This window comes from Phyllostomus hastatus, unplaced genomic scaffold, assembly GCF_019186645.2.
Source record: "Phyllostomus hastatus isolate PE091 unplaced genomic scaffold, TTU_PhHast_1.1 phas_contig_40, whole genome shotgun sequence".
Lineage (NCBI taxonomy): Eukaryota > Metazoa > Chordata > Mammalia > Chiroptera > Phyllostomidae > Phyllostomus > Phyllostomus hastatus.
Window position 1 is genome coordinate 2,511,218 of NW_025333872.1, and position 18,711 is coordinate 2,529,928.

An 18,711-nucleotide genomic window follows, 5' to 3' on the forward strand; every position below is an offset into this window, starting at 1 on the left:
TAGAGCAAAGAACAGAGGAGTGTCTTCACTGAAGGTATTAGGACCATCACTGTCCAAAAATATAATTTGCACACATGTCTCCAATTTTAAAAGTGGTGAATGAAAAAGAATCTTCTTACCGTATTGATCCAATCATGTACGGCTGTGCCAGCTGAACCACAATCGCACCACTCCCTAGCTGATGACACGTGTAGCCAGAATCCCAATCATAATTCTTGGTGTCCCCGTTTAGCAAGGCATTTCGGCTCCGACTGACTCCTTCAATCACACTGGCACAATCAGCAATTGTTGCAACGTTCTCCGTAGGAACTGTCAATCCAACACGAGATTCAGCATGAAGATGAGAGAAGCCAAATGTATCCCAATAGTGTTCAGTAAAAAAAATTAATTAATATCTATCTCAAATCAATGATAAAAGGAAAACTAGAACATCTTGACTATCTCAATATATGAACACATTTGCCATGCCAAATAGCTTTTTAAAAAAAAAACCAGTTGAACCTAAGGTTGGAATAAACCAACTACATGTAGCAATTAACCCTAAAGAATTTCTTTATAAAGAAACATACTGCCCCCCAAATATAAAATGAACAAAAACATTGCAAAATATTACTACAATGGAAAACTACACAGTAATTGAGATTAACAAACCACAACTGTATACAAACAGATGAATCAAAAAACATAATGTTGAACAACAACAAAAAAGCAAGGCACAGAAAAAAAGAGTGAGTTCATTTATACAAAGTTTTTAAAAAGGTAAACGTAAAAATATATTTTGTTTAGAGACACATACATAAATGTAAAACTAAAAATGAAATCCAGGGAATTATTGTACAAAATTTAGGATAATTCGTCTAGGAAGGGAGAGGTGAAGTCTTGGAGGGACTTGAAAAATACTGGTCTCGTTCTGATCTTAAGCTAGGTGGTAGGTACGTGGCACTTGCTTTATCAGTATTCTCTCAACTGTACTTATTTATTACATTTAAACATTTGTTTATAGAAAGATTACACACACACACACACACACACACACAGGTGTGTGTATCTGTATTTACTATTTTAGAATTTGTAAAGCAGGAAAGTTATCCAGGTTGTGGCACCAATCCCTTTTCAGAACATACAATTGCCCTCAGCTATGATTCAGTTCTCTTTTTTGTTTACTATTTCATGCATTTTATTTTATTTTTTAAAGATTTTATTTAATTATTTTTAGAAAGAGGGTGGAGGGGGAGAAAGAAAGAGAAACATTCATGTGTGGTTGCCTCACACACCCCCTGCTGGGGACCTGGCCTGCAACCCAGGCATGTGCCCTGACTGGGAATCAAACTGGAGACCCTTTGGTTTGAAGGCTGGCACTCAATCCACTGAGCCATACCAGCCAGCGCTATGCCATGCATTTTAATACACATGCTCTTCTCTTTGTTTGCAAACTGCTGTAGTTTCAAACATTGGCTCTATTCATTCATTCACTCATTTACTCATTCATTCATTCATTTATATTTTATTGCATTTGTTCCATTATCATTTATCCCACCTACACCCTCTTCAACCTTCACCTATCCTCCTCTCCTACATGATCCTAGCTGTTTTGATCCTGGGTTTCTCTCTGTATGTGAAAGCCCTATCAACCTATTCATTTATAAAAATCAAGGGCTTCCACAAAATGATAGCTGTTCAAAAATAACATAGATTTTCTGAACACTAAGCAGAGAATGGTAGAAGGTGAGGGCCTTTTACATCCCTGGGACATTTTCTGTACATTTACTAGTACTGGATTTTTCCTTCAGACATTTAGGTTATTTAACCTGAATCTACAATTAACCCTAGCTACTCACATTCAAGATCTGTAGTTTATTTTACATTAATTTTAAAAGTGATCAGGGGAAAAATAAAGTTTGTCATTAGGTCTTTCCAGAAAAACTCCAGCCATTATTAATATAACAAGAACAGTTTGCATGACATGAATGTAACATGGCAGCTAAGGAGAGTGGACTGGAATGCACATGTGTGAACAATGATGACTTCACTGTACTAGTCAGTGGGGGTGGTAGTCACTGTTGAGTGAGCATGTATACTGTGTGGCCATCGCATTCAAGATGACTAAGTAGAGTAATGAATTTGCATCACATTTTGGGTTAAGCTTGAACATTGCTCCACGGAAACCATTCAGATGATTTGAAGGTTGCAGGTGTGGGCAACTGGTGATTGGCAGCTTTATCACAACAACGCACCCACTCATGCATCACATCTCGTGCAGAGTTTTTTTTTGTGAAATCTCAAATCACCCAGGTGACTCAGCCCCACTCCAGCCCAGATTTGGCACCCTGAGACTTCTGGCTTTTCCAGAAAGGGAAGAGATTTCAGACCATTGATGAGATTCAGGAAAATACAACAAAGAAGTTGATGGCAACTGGAAAAACTGTGTGAGGTCCCAAGATGCCTGCTTTGAAGGGGACTGAGACATCATTGTCCTATGTACATGTTTCTTGTATCTTGTAACTTCTTCAATACATGTCTCTACTTTTTATATTTGTGTGGCTGGATACTTTCTGGACATACCTTAGCATACTGTACTTTTTAATACAATATTATACTCTTTGAAAAAAAGAGAGAGTGAGCAGTATTACCACTGCACCAAAATATTTCTAACTTTGTAATGATGCTGAGAAATGTTACGAAAGAAATGTTATGTTAAGAAAGGTTATGCTGATACATAACCTTATATGTATCTTTATGCAATGCATTTCTTTCCCAAAGTTGGGCACGCCTGCACTTGAGCCCTCATCTCACAGACCTCTAATGGCTGTTCTCAGCAGATGAGGGCAGCCATGCACAGATAAAGGGAGGAAGGGAAAGGGGAAGGAAGACAGGACCGATTTTCTGATGATGAATCTCTCAACTGTGAAGCTTAACTCCAAAGCAAAAAACAAAAACACTGATGAAATAACTTGTTAGGACAGTTTCCTGATGGAGAAGAGGCACAGAGAGAAGCTTCTCATGACTTTCAAAAGAGACAGATGAAAGACTACATTTAGAGGCTAAGTCCTGGCTGTGTCTCATGGAAAAGAGGAAGTATTCTGTGATTTGGAAGAGAGAACTTAAGAAGGGACACAAGATGCACAGTAAATTGAGCTGAAACATAAAATAATACTGTAGGTAACTTGGGCTACAGTAACAGCTCCCACTCTCTCAGAGCTTAACATAGCACATGTTTCTTCTTGGCCTTCCGGATGTGTTCAATGACAATCAGCTTAGTACCTGTGCGCATTGTACCACTCAGGCACCCAGCTGCGAGAGGCTTTGGGTGCCTCTCACACCCAAAGAGAGGCTTTGGGTGCCTCTCGTACCATTAATATGCGGTTCCTCCATCACAGTAGCAGTGAGAAGAGAGTGAGCTACTGGCTTTTAAAACTGTTCCTCCAAAGTAACAGACATTTGGCTTACATTTGGTTGAGTAAAGTAAGTCATAGGCCCTTATCTAAATTCAAAGGAGGTGGGAAAGGGTAACCCTGCTGTGTGCCCAGGAGAAGAAAGGGAATGTTTGTGAACAATATTAACATTTAACACAAACATTAAACCAGGATGAAGGAATATATAAGAGATAAATCTAGTTCATTCTAGTGTAAAGTATTTAAAATATTTCAATATGTAAATATACAAGCATTTATATATCTAGTCTCCTGCTAAGGGACATTCAGGTTGTTATCATTCTTGTCTTTGTGATTATAAACAAAAGTGTTATCTTGTGCACATGGGTAAGGGTTTCTTCAAGTAATATATATTTGTATTTACACTCATGGCTATGAGTTAACCTTCCAATTGCCAAATTATTCACCTAAGTGGTTGGAAAATTTATATGCTCCACTCAGTGCTCCTCCTTATCATCTCCTGGTAATATTAGACAGATGAGTGTGACATGGTATCTCAGTGTGGTGTAAATTTTTGTGTTTCTGTTAGATAAAATATTTTTCTCTTTTTTCTCCCTCTTAAATCATTCTCCACTTCTCATCTGTAAACCATCTTTTGTCTGTTTTTTTTTTATTGTCTTTCTAACTGATTTGCAGAATGCTACTGTTTTGCTGGTTAATATACTGAGTTGAAATATTTAATATTTTCCTTTATGATTCGTGCTTTCCTTTTATTTATAAATTCTCTCCTACCCTGAATTTATTTTTATTAATAAAAATATTTTCCTATATTTTCTTCTAAAAGTTCTCTAATTTTGCTTTTCACATTTGGTTACTGAATTTATTTAGGATTTTTGGTATGCTGTGAAATAGAAATCTACTTTTATTTTTTACTCATAAGGTTAGTCAATTTCCCCAGCACCGTTTAATGGACAGTCCATCCCCACCTCAATTTATGTTGTTTACTCATATATAAACTTCATATATATATTTGTGGCTCTTTTTAAGATGTGCAGTTTATTTCACTGATTTGCCTAGCCCTGTGCCTGTATGATGCCGTTTTAATTACTATAATTTTATAGTAATCTTAAAATCTGATAAAATGAACATCTCACTACTCTCCTCATCCTTTTTTTTTCTGTAAATTATCTTGAATATCCTTGGCCCTTTTAGGAAAATTTTCCTTTAAAGCTTTTAAATACGCTAGCTTATAAAAATGTTCACAGTATGTCTTTTTATCCAAATATTTTTATTTGTATCTTTTCTTTCTTTTTTTTTTGATCAATCCTATACAGGTTTGTCTACTTTATTAGTGTTTTCAAAGAACCAACTTTTGGTTTTATTGATTCCTTATTTCCTACTTCAGTAAATTTTTATTATTTCTTCCTTCTATTCCTTTGCAATTACTCTATTTTTTTAACTACTTGAAGTGAATACTAAGTCATTAATCTTTCTTCTCTTCTAATACATGTGTTGAAAGACAATATTTTTTAAAAGATTTTATTTATTTATTTTTAGAGAAGGAAGGGAGGGAGATATAGAGAGAGAGAGAAACATCACTGTGCGGTTGCTGGGGGTCATGGCCTGCAACCCAGGCTGGGAATCGAACCTGTGACACTTTGGTTTGCAGCCCGCACTCAATCCACTGAGCTACGCCAGCCAGGGCTACTAAAGACAATATTTTACCTCTAAGTCCTGATTTGTCTTTATTTTTAAGTTTTGACATAATAGTATTTTGAAGGGTACTACTGGTCAGTATTGTATAGAATGTCCCTCAGTTTGGGTTTGTCTGGTATTGTAGTATTTTAAAAGTTGATCACTTCTGCCCTGATCAGTATGGCTTAGTTCGCTGGAGTATCACCCTGTAACCAAAAGCTTGTGGATTCAATTCCTACTTGGGGCATATTCCTAGGTTGTGGGTTCTATCCCAGTCCTGGAGCAGGTGTATGCTGGGATGTGTGCTATCCTGGGTCCAGCCACTGATCCCAGACCCAGAGCACATGGGAGGCAACCAATCAATGCTTCTCTCTCACACTGATGTTTCTTTCTCTCCTTTCTTCTCTCCTTTCCTCTCTCTCTAAAAGCAATGAAAAAAATGTCCTTGGGTGTGGATTAATAAAAAAAAATTGACCACTTCTAAATATTTTCTAAGTTCATTATGATTTTTTCTTTGACCCATAAATTTGAATTACTTAAAAGTATGTTTCTATCTTCCCAAAATTTAATTTTCCAAATATAATTTTTCAAGTTAGCTTTTTGTTACAGATTTTAATTACATTGCAATGTGGATAAAAAATAGTGTGGTCTGTATGGTACTGATTTTGTAGAATTTGTTGAGACTTGCTTTGTGGCCTAGTACATGGTTAATTCTTATTGATAATTTATGTGTGCCTTAAGAGAATGTGTAGTCTCTTATTTGGGAGATATATGGTTCTATATATATCTATTATACAACATGTATTAATTGTATTGTTCAAATCACTTATATCCTTATTAATTATTGAGATATGTTTGTTAAAATCTCCCACTATTAGCTATAGATTTGTTAATTTCTCCTTATAATTTTGTCAATTTTTCCTTTATATATTTTGAGACTATATCATTTCACATGTATCCTTTTAGAAGAATATCTTCCTGGTGGACTGAACCTTTTACCATTTGTAGTATTATTCTTTATCCTTAATAATGCCTTTGTTCTAGAGTCTACATGGTAAGATGTCACATAACTTATAATGCATTTTTCTGGCTACTATTTCCTTAGTATTGTTCTACTTTCTATTTTTCTGGGCTCCTGTAAATAACATAAAACTAGATTTTTTAAAAAGGTGAGTGTTTTTTTAACTGGCAGATTTATATGACTTACATTAATTGTTATTACTGATATCTTTGGATTGACTTTTACTTTCTATTTACAAGTTTTTTCTTGCTGCTTCCCCACCTCTCCATGTACTCGGGTCCTGTTTTCTAATGGAGTGACAGTTTCCCTTACATCCTCATCAGATATTTCTATTGATTTGATTTGAAAGGTACATATTTCTACTCTTACTAAATTTTAGGATGCAAACTACACTTAACAATGCCTAAAATTAAAATTCACAGATGCCCTTTTCCTGAACAATATAAAAGACCTTAACAGTTTTTAATACACATCACCTGCCTTCTAGCTTATTATTATTTAACATTTTAGTTCCACCTTGTTTTATATTCTGTATATCAATTAATATTATTTCATCCAGTCAAAACGTATTTATTCACATTCACCAATTTGTTCACCATTACTTTTTTATACAGTCCTTTCTTCTTGGCTCAACTTCCTTCTTTCTAAGACACATTTCATGTCATTAGTATTCAGCAGTCTTTGTTTAAAAGTGTATTTTGCCACCACTCTCATAAAATAGGTTAATTGGGTATAAAAATTCTATGTTAAAAGCTGTTTTTTCCCTCAGCACTTTGAAGACATTACTCCACAGTCTGCTGGCTTCTACTGTTATGTCTGTTCAAGTCTGCCACCTTCTACTACAATTGTTAGTTTCTCTACAGTTAATATAGGAAGGCTTTCTCTTTGGTTTTGGTGTTTTGTAACTTTACTACATTGTACCTGGATGTAGATTAAATTTATCCTGCTCAGGACTGAATATGACCATTTATGACTTTATCAAGTATGGGTAACTTTGGCCATTATTTGTTTGGGTATTGATTCTCTCTTATTTTCTGTTTTTTTCTTCTTTAGAACTCCTTTTAGACCTCTGTTGGAACTTTTCATTTCATCCTCCATGTTTCTTAAACTTCTTTTCATTTTTTCCCCTCTTTACCTCTTTTTTGAAGCATTCTGGGTAATTTCTTAAAATTCTCCTTAGGTATGTCTAAGCTGTCCAATGAATTATTAAAACTTCACTACTAAACAAAAACTCCACAGCACTTAAAATGAATGAACTAGAGCTATGTGCATGTATCAAAGCTCAATTTCACATAGAAAGCTGTTTAAGAAATGCAAGTCAGAAAAATACTAGAGTATGTTTCCATTTTTACTGTGTAGTGACACATACCTATGTGGTGAACTTAGAAAGAAAAGCTAGAAAATGGTAAACACTAAAATTCAGAGGAATAGTTACCTCCAGATAGGAAGATAGTGGGAATGTAAATGGGGGAGGGATACACAAAAGCGCTTTAAAGGTTTAGCAGTGTTTCATTTCTAAAGTTGGGTAGTGAACATGAGTGTGTTTCTGGCTTCCAAACTTTACATATATGTTCCTTACATTCTTTCCAGCATATGGAATATTTTTTTAAAGAGTCTCTCTTTTTTTTTAACATTTTTTTAAGATTTTATTTTATTTATTTTTAGAGAGGGAAGGGAGGGAGATAGAGAGAGAGAGAAACATCAATGTGCAGTTGCTGGGGTCATGGCCTACAACCCAGGCATGTACCCTGACTGGGAATCGAACCTGTGATACTTTGGTTTGCAGCCCGCGCTCAATCCACTGAGCTACACCAGCCAGGGCTAGCATATGGAATATTTTTAAAACAGTCTCACACATTTTAACACTGTTGTTATGAAAACCAGAATGATGGCAAGCCTCTGAGAAAATAAAAAGATCTCAGAGGATATCTTTGAACAGATATCCTCTGTTCCATTAGGTCTTACCAGTTATCTTTGCTGACGCTCCCTGAATTTGTCAATTTCCACCTACCCTATGTTACAGCTTCACAATTTTATTCCTAGATAATCTGATTTTAACTAATGGCTAATTAGTATGGCAGCATCAGGGACTATCACAGAATCATAGGAGATGTAGTTCCAAGGTCTTTGGGAAAACAAGTCTAAGGTAAGTACTCAGCACTCCTTTCCTATAGACACATAAGTGGGTTTATTTTTACATGTGTGTAAAACATTATATATATATATTTTTTAAATTGTTTTTCAAGTACAGTTGTCTCTATTTTCCCACCACCACTTTTCCCTGCCCCACCCACCCCCACTCCCACCCTCACTCCTTCCCCTCTTTGGCTTTGTCCATGGGCCCTTTATACTTGTTCCTTGATAAAGTGGGTTTATTAAAGAATATTCTTTTAGTCTCTAACATATTCTCTAAGCAAAACTACTTTAGTAACATCACATTCTGACCCTCTGGAGTCTTGAGGTGGTCTAACATATGTGCTAAATTAAATAACTTTTGCCTTCTTAACAAGGAATCCTATGTCAGGGTCCTGGAGAATAGCATCCCATGATTTCTACTTTGATTTTGACATAATCATTTATATCCTTATTAATTAATATTTATTAGTCAAAATTTGGGTATACAAGAAACAGTGCCCAATACAGACACATTTCAACATACACACATAGAGATGGACTTTATCAGTGAAATCTACCCAAGTCCAACATTTCCTTCTAAGAAATAACTTTTGCTAGAACTCTATTAGCAACCTGATAAACAACTGTCTACTTCATAAGATACAAATCAAAAGACTACCATTTTTCCTAATTCTCAAGTCTATTTTTTTGATAATCAGTCAAATGAATAGCAAAATGACCAAATGATGCCAACAGATGGAAGGAAGAGGACAGGGATTTGAGCACAAACCCAGTGTGTAAGAACCTTCTGTAAATAACCACCAAGATGAGACCATCACTCCAGGAGCATACCAATCCAATTCTTAATATGCAAATCAGCACTTCAACCTGACCTAACCTGATAATCAGATTCAGTATGTGATTTTCCTAAGGGCAGGAACTTTTATTTCTCTTCTTCACTGCTGTACTCCTAACTGCCAAGAAACAGTGCCTAGTGTATAGTAGGGATGAAGTAAATATTTGCTGAATGAATGAATCAGAGCTGGAAAAGGATGCCTATGTAGGCTCTGGTACTTAACCTTGCTTAACATAGTTCCTTACCAAAGATAAAAAATCTAAAAGTTACTGAATAAAGCAGAAAAAATTGCTTTCTCAGTGAAAATTCTCTTAAAAAGTAAAGTATAATCAATCTTTGGGTCTTGACCTAAACATTAGAAAGAAAACTGCTATGCCCACTGCGGGAGAGCTGCCCTAGAAGCATTACACACACCCTCGGCTTTTCCAACTTCTCCTCTAATGGTTTACCTTGCATACGGAAAGTTTGGTTGCTCATGGTAGACTGAAATATCTTGTGATGAAGAAACCATTTTGGGAGTTCAGGCAGGAGAGGAGGGATATATATAACGGTGTGGTGCCTGAGGGGTGAGCCATAGTCACAGGATGGGAGTTTTCACAGAACAGGTCCGTCCGAACTGTCACTACTGGGTTTGCTGACACAGAGAGGCCAATCCCTCCATTTCAGCAGTAAGTAATTCTCTTATTAGTTCATCTTCCTAGAAACACAAACCTCAGCCTGCCTAGTTGGAGTGCCTGTTAATTACTCAATGGTCTGAATAAGTTCTGTGGTCTTCTTCACAGTGAAAAATTAGAGTGATTCTGACTGCAATGCACAGAAGGTGTCATACTGGTTTTCTTCCCAGAGGGGCTGGACCACACCCTATTTGAATGTTCATTACTGTCTTTCATATGCGTCTGATAAATTTATTAAAAACACCATCTGGATAGGACTCCGCTTTATGCTGTATTTCCAGTCTCCCTCTTTCCCCCTTGTCCCACTGGAATTTCTGCCCCAATCTGTGTCACTTTGTTTACAAAACCATACTGCTCAAATCCAGCATCTTGTGTCTGTCTCTTTCTGGTGTCTCTCTGCTGCCCTTCAGTTACACACCTATCACAATAGCCTGTGCTATAAGCAAAAGGCAAAGGGGAACTGCCTGGGTGCAAATGACTTTTCCCCCTCTGTGCACACAGCAATTCTGCTCAAACAAATTAAATTTTCTGCTTCTGAATGCAAAAGTTGCATATTAACAAAGTGTATACATTTTGTGAGTATATGGATGTTGGGATGACTCAGACTGTGGGGAACTGCAGAAAAAGTGATCTGAAAACATTTTCACTGTTCTCCATTCTTATGCAGCACTGGGGGTGGTCAACAGCTCACCAGTAAATTTAATTCAGGACTGATACATTTTTAAAAGGCAGTATTTAAAGGCTATATTTAAAGATAAGACTGACATGTTATTTAACTGTCTCCAGAGATCACCTTTGAGAGGTGGGGAAAACAAACTCGATGAAATTTTTGAAAAATGAAATAGCACTTAGCACTTGCAGAGGACCATCACCTTCAAAACCCTGCTCGTGCTGGGCTTCCTTACCACTGCCTGCTTGTTGTCATTACACAGTGGTTTCTAACCGCACAGTGGTTCATGCAGCAAACAAGTACTTAACAGCTTCAGCATAAATTCTTCTCTACTGCCACGATTTTCAGAGATACAAGGTATTTCTTTCAACAAGACAACTAAGGCTACCAGCTGAAGGTCACACAGATATATTCTCCTACAGACCCACACTTTGTTTTCAAATGGGGATTCACCCTAGGGGCCTATCACCAGGCCTACATGGGAACTTACTGCTGACCAGGCAAGCTTCCAACCCAACTGCAATCCCCTCTCTGTCGAGTAGTCTAAAGGAAGAAACACCCACAGCTGTTATGTCTGAACAGCTGTAAAAGAACAATAGGGAATTAGAGCACAAGCTCATCTTTCTTGGAAACTATCAAAAGCTACAAAAATGTATTCTACAAACACTGGCACTAAGTTACATTAATTCTTAGTTTTATCTATCAGGTTAAAAAAATCACTTTTCAATCACATATTACATCACCCTGCTGAAGAAAAATCTTGCAAACTTTTCCTTCCCTGTTCCTTCCCCAAATTTCCCTAGTTCCCAGCTCTGTGAGAAGGCTGCTTCCTAACCCCATTTCAAGGATGCAGTCAGGAGCACCTCTCCATTCCTGCAGGGGAAGCCCATGGGAAGAAGACAGACCGCCTTTGAGTGCTGGAGTCCCATTACTCTGAGCCCTTTCCTTTTTCTTTCTTTTCATTTTACCTATTTTAATTAGTATGAATCTTAGTGTTCTCATCATTTCTGTTCTAGCTCTAATTCTGACATCACCAAGGTTGCCCAAATCACAGCATATCTTGATATTGATTATCAGGGCTTGGACAATCATGCTCGGCTCTATTTAGCCCATGATAGAAAGTAGTAACACTTTTCCAGACTTCCCATGTGCTCAACCCCCAACCCCAAATAGTAAACCTTTTTAACTTTTATAAAGCTATAGCTCCAAACACTTCAGAGGAAATGGCCTTTTTCTACAAAATGAAGGTGAGAAATCAGAGGTAGTTATTGCCAGGGGCAAAGGTGAAGTGAGGTGTGGCCAGGGCATCTCATGTACAAGTTCACCAGGATCAGTGAATTCTCTCTTCTTATCCTTGAGCCTTTGAAGAAAAGCAAGGCCCAGAACTAACTCTTTAAGAGGTCTACTCTCTTCTGTGTAGTTTGAAGGCTGGAGGTTTTAGCTGTGAGAACCTTCAATTCAAAAAGACCTTAAAGCAGTGATTTCCAAACAGTGCACTGCAAGAGGCACACCGGTGTGCTGCAAAAATTTTTACAAACATGCAATATTGACCCTTTAGTCAGGGGCAATGACCTAATTTCCCTATTTTATTGTCAAATAAAAAAATGACAACAGTCAATGCAACAGTAGCCATCTGGTGTGAATGAATCAAAACTATACCATTTTTTGTTAGATAGGCAAAAAACATAATTTTAGTCATTAGTTTATGCATACCACGAGATGAAAAAGGTTGAAAATTGCTGCCTTAAAGAATCAAGCATCAGACTTTTAACAGAAGTAACCACCGCAGTTTATCAAAGAGGGATTCACTTTGTTCGTGAGGCCTTGAAATTTAGGACAAAAGCATTTCCAGGTGTAAGGAAAAAGATACTCGAAACATCCAACTCTGTGTTTGAACTAATAGGCAATGTCTCATTGAGGTGTTTTTTGTTTTTTGTTTTTCTTCTCTCTGGATATAATCTGTCAGAGAAAGAGAGTCTACATCTGCCACCTACATAGGGACAAGTTATTCAGGCGGATGGGGATGGGGATAAATACCTAACATACAAAGAGTTATTGAAATTGATTTTACAGGTTTTGAAAATTATCTCAAAAATTTTTTAAAAGTTATAATGTAAAGGGTAACATTTTCTGTATCCTAAGAGTTTTACATGGATTTATTTTTCTTTATCTCCTAAAAGATGTTTAAATCAACAGTTATTTTTATTCCACTACTTTTGAAAGGTTTTGTCAGGCCACAACAATTCTGTGACTCGGATTGGAGATGTCACCACAGCTTGGGGGAATACTTCTCGTCCCGTTGAGCATAGAACAAAGGATGTACAAAAGGTTTTTTAAAAGCCTCACAAAAGACGTGGTGGTTTGCTTAATACTTTTTTGTAAAGAAGTTTTTTTATTAAAAAAAAGATCCCTTTCATAAAGTAGTAGCTTTTTTTTTTATTTTAAGCAGAAGGATGGATCTGGTTCAGACAATTTTACGTTGAAATGATTCTAGGATAACGAATAACTCTTCAGTATTAACATCTTGAATGATATTTCTTTAACATGCATCAATAACTATAAAATTTGAGTTTTTACTAAAAGTAGTATTGGTAGTGAGCTGTTCAAACATTAAGTGAAGCCCTGTACATTGCACCAAAAATGTCCCAGTCGGATCTGTGACAAGCATGCCCAAACAATCCTCTTTGGCAGAACATTCCTGCCAGAGCTTTTGGAGGAAGAGAGAAAAAGGCTAGAGATGATGCCAAATCCTTGCACGTTTTAGTGCCCACAAAGCATCCTGGATTGAACTGTGAGAACAAATCTCTGAGAATCTCAAGGGAGCAAGGCTGGAATTTAGCAGAAACATACAGGTGATTCTCCACATCTGAATATTGGGCTCTCAGAACTGACACTCAGTAATCAAACCACAGACAATGCCTAAGAGAAAAGCTTGCTTCCTGGGCCCTCTCATAGTTTTAGCCTGAGGGACCAGCCCAGGGCTGTGGGGAGGTGAGACTGAGGTGATAATGCTTCTGGTGGGGGGGGCACGGTACACTTCAGGGTCCCTGGCTCCCCAGCTTCAAAGACTGACAGTCAGGGTCTCCAAAGTGACCTGGAACAACTCTATTCTCACCTCTAAATAAAATAGTTATCCGGAAACAAAACAAAACAAAACAAAACAGCAAAACACACAGTTTATACTACCTTCTGAAGGCCAAAGTCAATCTAGATTGAGGAAATAGAATCATGTTATGTTTTCCAGTAAATTTATAGTATGTGATGAAAAAAGTCTTGCCTAAAATACAATAAAAGGTAATTTAAAAATAGCCTTTTGCTACTACTTTCAATTAATCATTCTTTTAATGGCTTAACACAGTGTTTTGGGGAATGATAAATGGTAATTTTAAATGGAACTTTATTACAAATATTTCATATCTGCCTGTTAAGAAGCATCTTATTTCTGAGGCATAGCTCTCTCTGTATCATATCTATACACTTTAATTCTGAGAGGGGGGCTGGCTGCTCTCCTGCCCACCTTCAGCTGTACAAGGCAACAGATTAGACAGCAGACGCCCAAAGACTAACCCTGGTTCTGTAAATGGATTCCTAGGCCATCTCAAGGAGGACATTTAACCACTCTGGACTGTTTCTTTGCCTCTAAAGAGAATAATCCCTTCTTCTCTCTATACTCTTATGAACATTGACAGAATATATTAGATGATGTTTATAAAAGCATCTTGACATTCTCAAAGGCAAGACCCAGGCTTAGTACTTCCCAGCCATGAAGAGCCGGATTTTGCCCCATGTGGAATGGGCAGATAGGATAAGCGTTTCAGGAATCTGGGTATTATACAAGCAAGGACACTTCCATTCCCATGAGCCACCTTGTAATTATAAAAGGATTGGGGGCAAGAGAAAGAAGAACCAATAACAATTCGACTGACCTGCAAAAAAACTATTAGCACCTGCTAGTGTAATATGCAGCTGGCAGTTTCAGAATAACCAAGAAAGCAGTTCCTTCTGGTCGATATTTGCTGGGGACAGCAATTTCTGACCCACTGAATCAGATCAAGATGATCCAAATCATTAGAGCAAAGAAGCTTCTTTGTGCTAACAGTATGGTGACTACAGGTCTCTTTTCATTAAACAAAGAGATCTGTCTGTCCACAGCCTGCTTTCTAGGACAGTCACTGCTCTGGGTTTCATGAGTGAGAAATCAAAACATTTAAAAAATCACAGAAACAAATGGGCTTATAATTTGTCAGTGAGAATGACAGTGGTAAATGCCATGTGGCTGCCCCACTCTCCTCAGGGGAAGGCAGGTGGGGGAGCAGGGAGAAAGGGGAAATATAAGATTCCCTACAGTATTTAGATGGTCTTCAAATGTTCATAATTTCCTTAGGGTGTGCTCGTTGCCAAGTTGACAGATGTTGCTGGAAAAACCTGTACTATTCTGAAGAAAGGCTAACCTTTCAAGAGCGGGAAAGGGGGAGGGAGGTAGCCCATCCCTTCGGTGAAGGGATGACATTAAACTGGACAGCAAACTACCCTTAGCATGCTGCACCTTTGAAAGGCTGTGTGATAACACTGCCAAAGAGAACTGTCCTGGGAAAAATCTCATTTTACCATGGTTTTCCTTGCCATGAGTTTAAATTAGTTTTTAAAGCTAAATATTAGCATGCCCTAGATTAATAAGTGATTATTGATTATTACTTTTTTAAACCACCATGACTCTGAGCAATTGGTTGCACAACATCTCCCTAAGAGAAGCCACGACTCCACCATTTCATGCTCTCTCTTGAGCGTCTGCCACCTTCTTTCTCATTCCTTCTTCCCTGTTGTACTTTATGCATGAAGAGAAACGGGTTCTGCAAAGCAGACTGACAAGGGTCTTATCCCAGACTTCCAGGCAGGGTGCAAACTCACTGGCCTCTTGCCTGGCCCTTGACATTTCCCAAAGAGAGCCTTCAAACAGAGAATCAAGAAAGCTGAGTATTAATTTATGGAACAAAATGTTAGCTTTGCAAAGCCTCAGTCCTTTGCCACCAAAAAAAAGGGGGTGCGGAATAAAGCACATCAGGACTTCCTTGTTTAAGATCATCAACCTATAAGTCAGTCAGTGTAGCAAAGTCAGCATCCCACGTGGTAAGACCTGGGGCTGGGAGGCAGGAGGGAGAGGTGAGCGAGGCCGGACCTCCGGACCTCCCTCTTCGCAGGCACTGCCTTTGTCCTCTTCCCAAGGAGGACTGCATCTCCCTTTTATCTCCAAAGGAGTTTTCTTGCATTCCCAACTTGAAACCTCCCACATACGAATCCATGTGCTCTTGCTCATTAATGTGACCATTAGTCATTTCTTCCTGTGTCCTGGTTACACTCAATGTTTTTATCAGCTCTGATAAGAAGCAACTGGCCTAATGCCTTCTTGTGGAAAGGAGATTAACCAACCACCCTACCCATTTAAAGACGAACAGTAATGTGCCATAAGGAAAATTATACCTCCAGCATGAAGATCTGCAATTGGGGACCCATTTTAAAGGACAGCATTCATTTATATCAATTATCTTGTTTATCAAAGACAATAAAACCCAAACTGGTAGTAAAAAGGTACAGAGTGCACTGTGAGGAATAATTAGGTCTTACCCTTCTGGAGGCCGATGGCCATTTACCACTTCACTATGGGAGGCGATGTTTACAGTGCCTGTTTTATGACTCTCTCTACACTAACTTTCAAATGTCAAAAGCAGGTGGTTAATTGTTTATCATACGAAATGTCACATATAAAAAATACTGAGAATTAAAATTATTATAACCGATCTACCGCAAGAAATCCTAGCTTTTAAATTTTATAGCTTGTTTGTCAGTCTCTGGATCACAGCTTAACTGCCATTATATGGACTGTGTGTGCCAGGCAGGCACTGTCTGAGGAATTATCTTCTCTGTGTGCACTCTGTCCTCAGCCAAATAACAAATAAAAACAACATGGTGTGAAAAGTACTGTTGTGGTTTAAAGTAATATGTACTGAGAAGAATGGAAGATATCTGAATAGCAATGCCATGAGTTCTGATTTCATTTTAGTTTTGACAGTGAGATTTGAGGATGAAGCAAAGCTTATTGAAGCAGTTACCTGACAAGAGCGTGCATGGCCCAAGTTCTCGAAAACCACCAGGTGCTGACACCTGCACCCTGTGTCTGCTCCAGAATCTCTCCATCATGAGACTCTGCACCATCCCAAATGTTTCTTTTCTATCACTTGCCAAATTGGTAAATACCAACCCCTTCACTCTGCTACCCATTACTCTGACCTTGGATAAACCATCCCTCTGGTAATTTTTCTCTCTTTTTTATTTTTTAAATTATTTTATTGTTGTTCAATTACAGTTGTCTGCATTTTCTCCCCACCCCTTCCCCCCACCACATCCAAACCTACCTCTCTTCCTTGCTGTACTCAGAAAACTATGCATTTCTCTCTTTAGGCTCAATAAACCCAATTCTCCTCTAGAGCCATAAAAATCCAACAGCAGGAAGGAGAAGAGTACAGTGGGAAAGAAGGGAACAAATAGGAATAAAAAAGGCAGTGTATTTTTATATGGAAGGAAAGGAGAGTCTAGAAAATCAGCTGGGGTGGGAGTGAGGCCAGGAAGACCCTTTACAATGAATGCATTACACACAATTTTTACACCAAAATTTATGTGGCTAAAATTCAGTAAAACAAATGAGTGGTCAAAAATGGATTCAGGCTGACTAAGGAATTCCTATCTACAGCCATCAATGGGCACATGATGGAAAAAGAGCATTTTGTGCCTGTAGCAGGTTAATTCCCTCTGACATCATCAGATCTTGCATGTATGTGAATCGCCTTGGCTCATCCAGACAGCCAGTGAAGCACTGGTGAGAGACTCACAGTAGCTCATCAAGTCATCAAATTTACAGTTAGAAAGAAACCTTGAGAAACACTTATTTCAAGGAGTAGATAATTTATATCTTATTACACATTGATCCAGAAAACAAAAAAAAGAAGGAAAGCCGCTCAAGTCATTGTAATGTAACTTTGGTTGTAAAATAACTTAGAGATGGGTCAAGAAAATAAATTTATAGGCCTGTTTTCTTTAAGAAAACAGGTATAAACATTCTAAAATAAATATTAGCCAACCAAACTCAATATTTATTTAGAATATACATCATGTCCAACAGCACTTATCCTAGGAATGCAAGTATGAGCTATCATCAGACCATCTATCATTTCAGTGGATTAAAGAAAAAAAAAGCCTCTAAGTGATCCTGAATAAAACAGTATTCCAACGTGATGCCTCTGGCTGGGGTCTGGAGAACCATGGGAAGGACCAGAGAGGATACGGAGACCCGTGAGGAGACAGGCCTTGGCAGCAGTGAGGAGATGGTGGTGGCCAGCACTGGGTGGTGGCAGCAGCCGTGTAAGAAACTCACTAGGCATCAGAGAATGCAAATTAAAACTCTGTGACGCTATTTCGTGGCTGAGATGAAGTGCAGAAGTGTGGGTGAGGGCACGGGAGGGAAGTGCTCTCTCGCATTCCCAGGGTGACAGAGTGAACTGGCACAGCCACGCAGGAAGGTGATCTGGAAGCACAGAGCAAAGTTAAAGACTGTGCTTCAGCACTCAGGGGCCATACTTTGAGACTTTTGAGTACAGGTCCCAAAGAAATTCTCACATGGGTGGCAAAGGAGAGAGATACGAGGAAATTCATTGTAGTATTGTTTCTGAGAGCTGGAGACAAGAGTATCTGGTATCTGGTATCTGGTATCCGTCACCAGGGCAATGAATGAATAAAACAAGTCAGAACAATATGTACCCTACAACTGTTGTGAGGGTTAAATGATTTTATGTAAAGGGCTTAGAACAGTGTCTGGCAGATAGTAAGGACTATATAAACTTGCTAATAATAAATTTGTAATTATCTGATAGAATACTAAGTAACATTGAGAAGCAATGATATAGAGGTCTTAAAACATAATATTGGATGAGAATGGTATGAAAAAGAATGTATAAAAACATTTTGAAAATTAAAACACATATGCAAACCCCAAAATTACAGATTTGACAAATATGTGCATATTAAGGATCTGATCAAACACACTAGAGATGGTGTCTAGGCGAGGGCAACAGGGGCTGGGTTCAGAGAAGAGGAAATATAAATGAGAGAGAAGTCCTGCTTGATCCACAGAGGATGATGGATTATGACCCGAGGTATCTGATTAACACAGTTATCTACGCCCAAAAGATACTTGTTTAAAAACAAAAAAATTCCCAGATCGTTAGGTTAGTTTTTTCATTTTATAAATGAGAAATCTG

At 38.0% G+C, this 18,711-nt stretch overlaps 1 protein-coding gene across 4 annotated transcripts in view; it reads right to left on the minus strand.

Moving 5' to 3' along the window:
• BTBD9 (BTB domain containing 9) overlaps positions 1-18,711 on the minus strand; it is a 454,104-nt gene that overhangs the window by 123,109 nt on the left and 312,284 nt on the right. For all 4 annotated transcript variants that reach the window (XM_045843294.1, XM_045843293.1, XM_045843295.1 and 1 more), the window contains exon 8: positions 120-309. In XM_045843294.1, the coding sequence (XP_045699250.1) occupies positions 120-309 (190 nt within the window). The remainder of the gene's footprint in view (positions 1-119; positions 310-18,711) is intronic.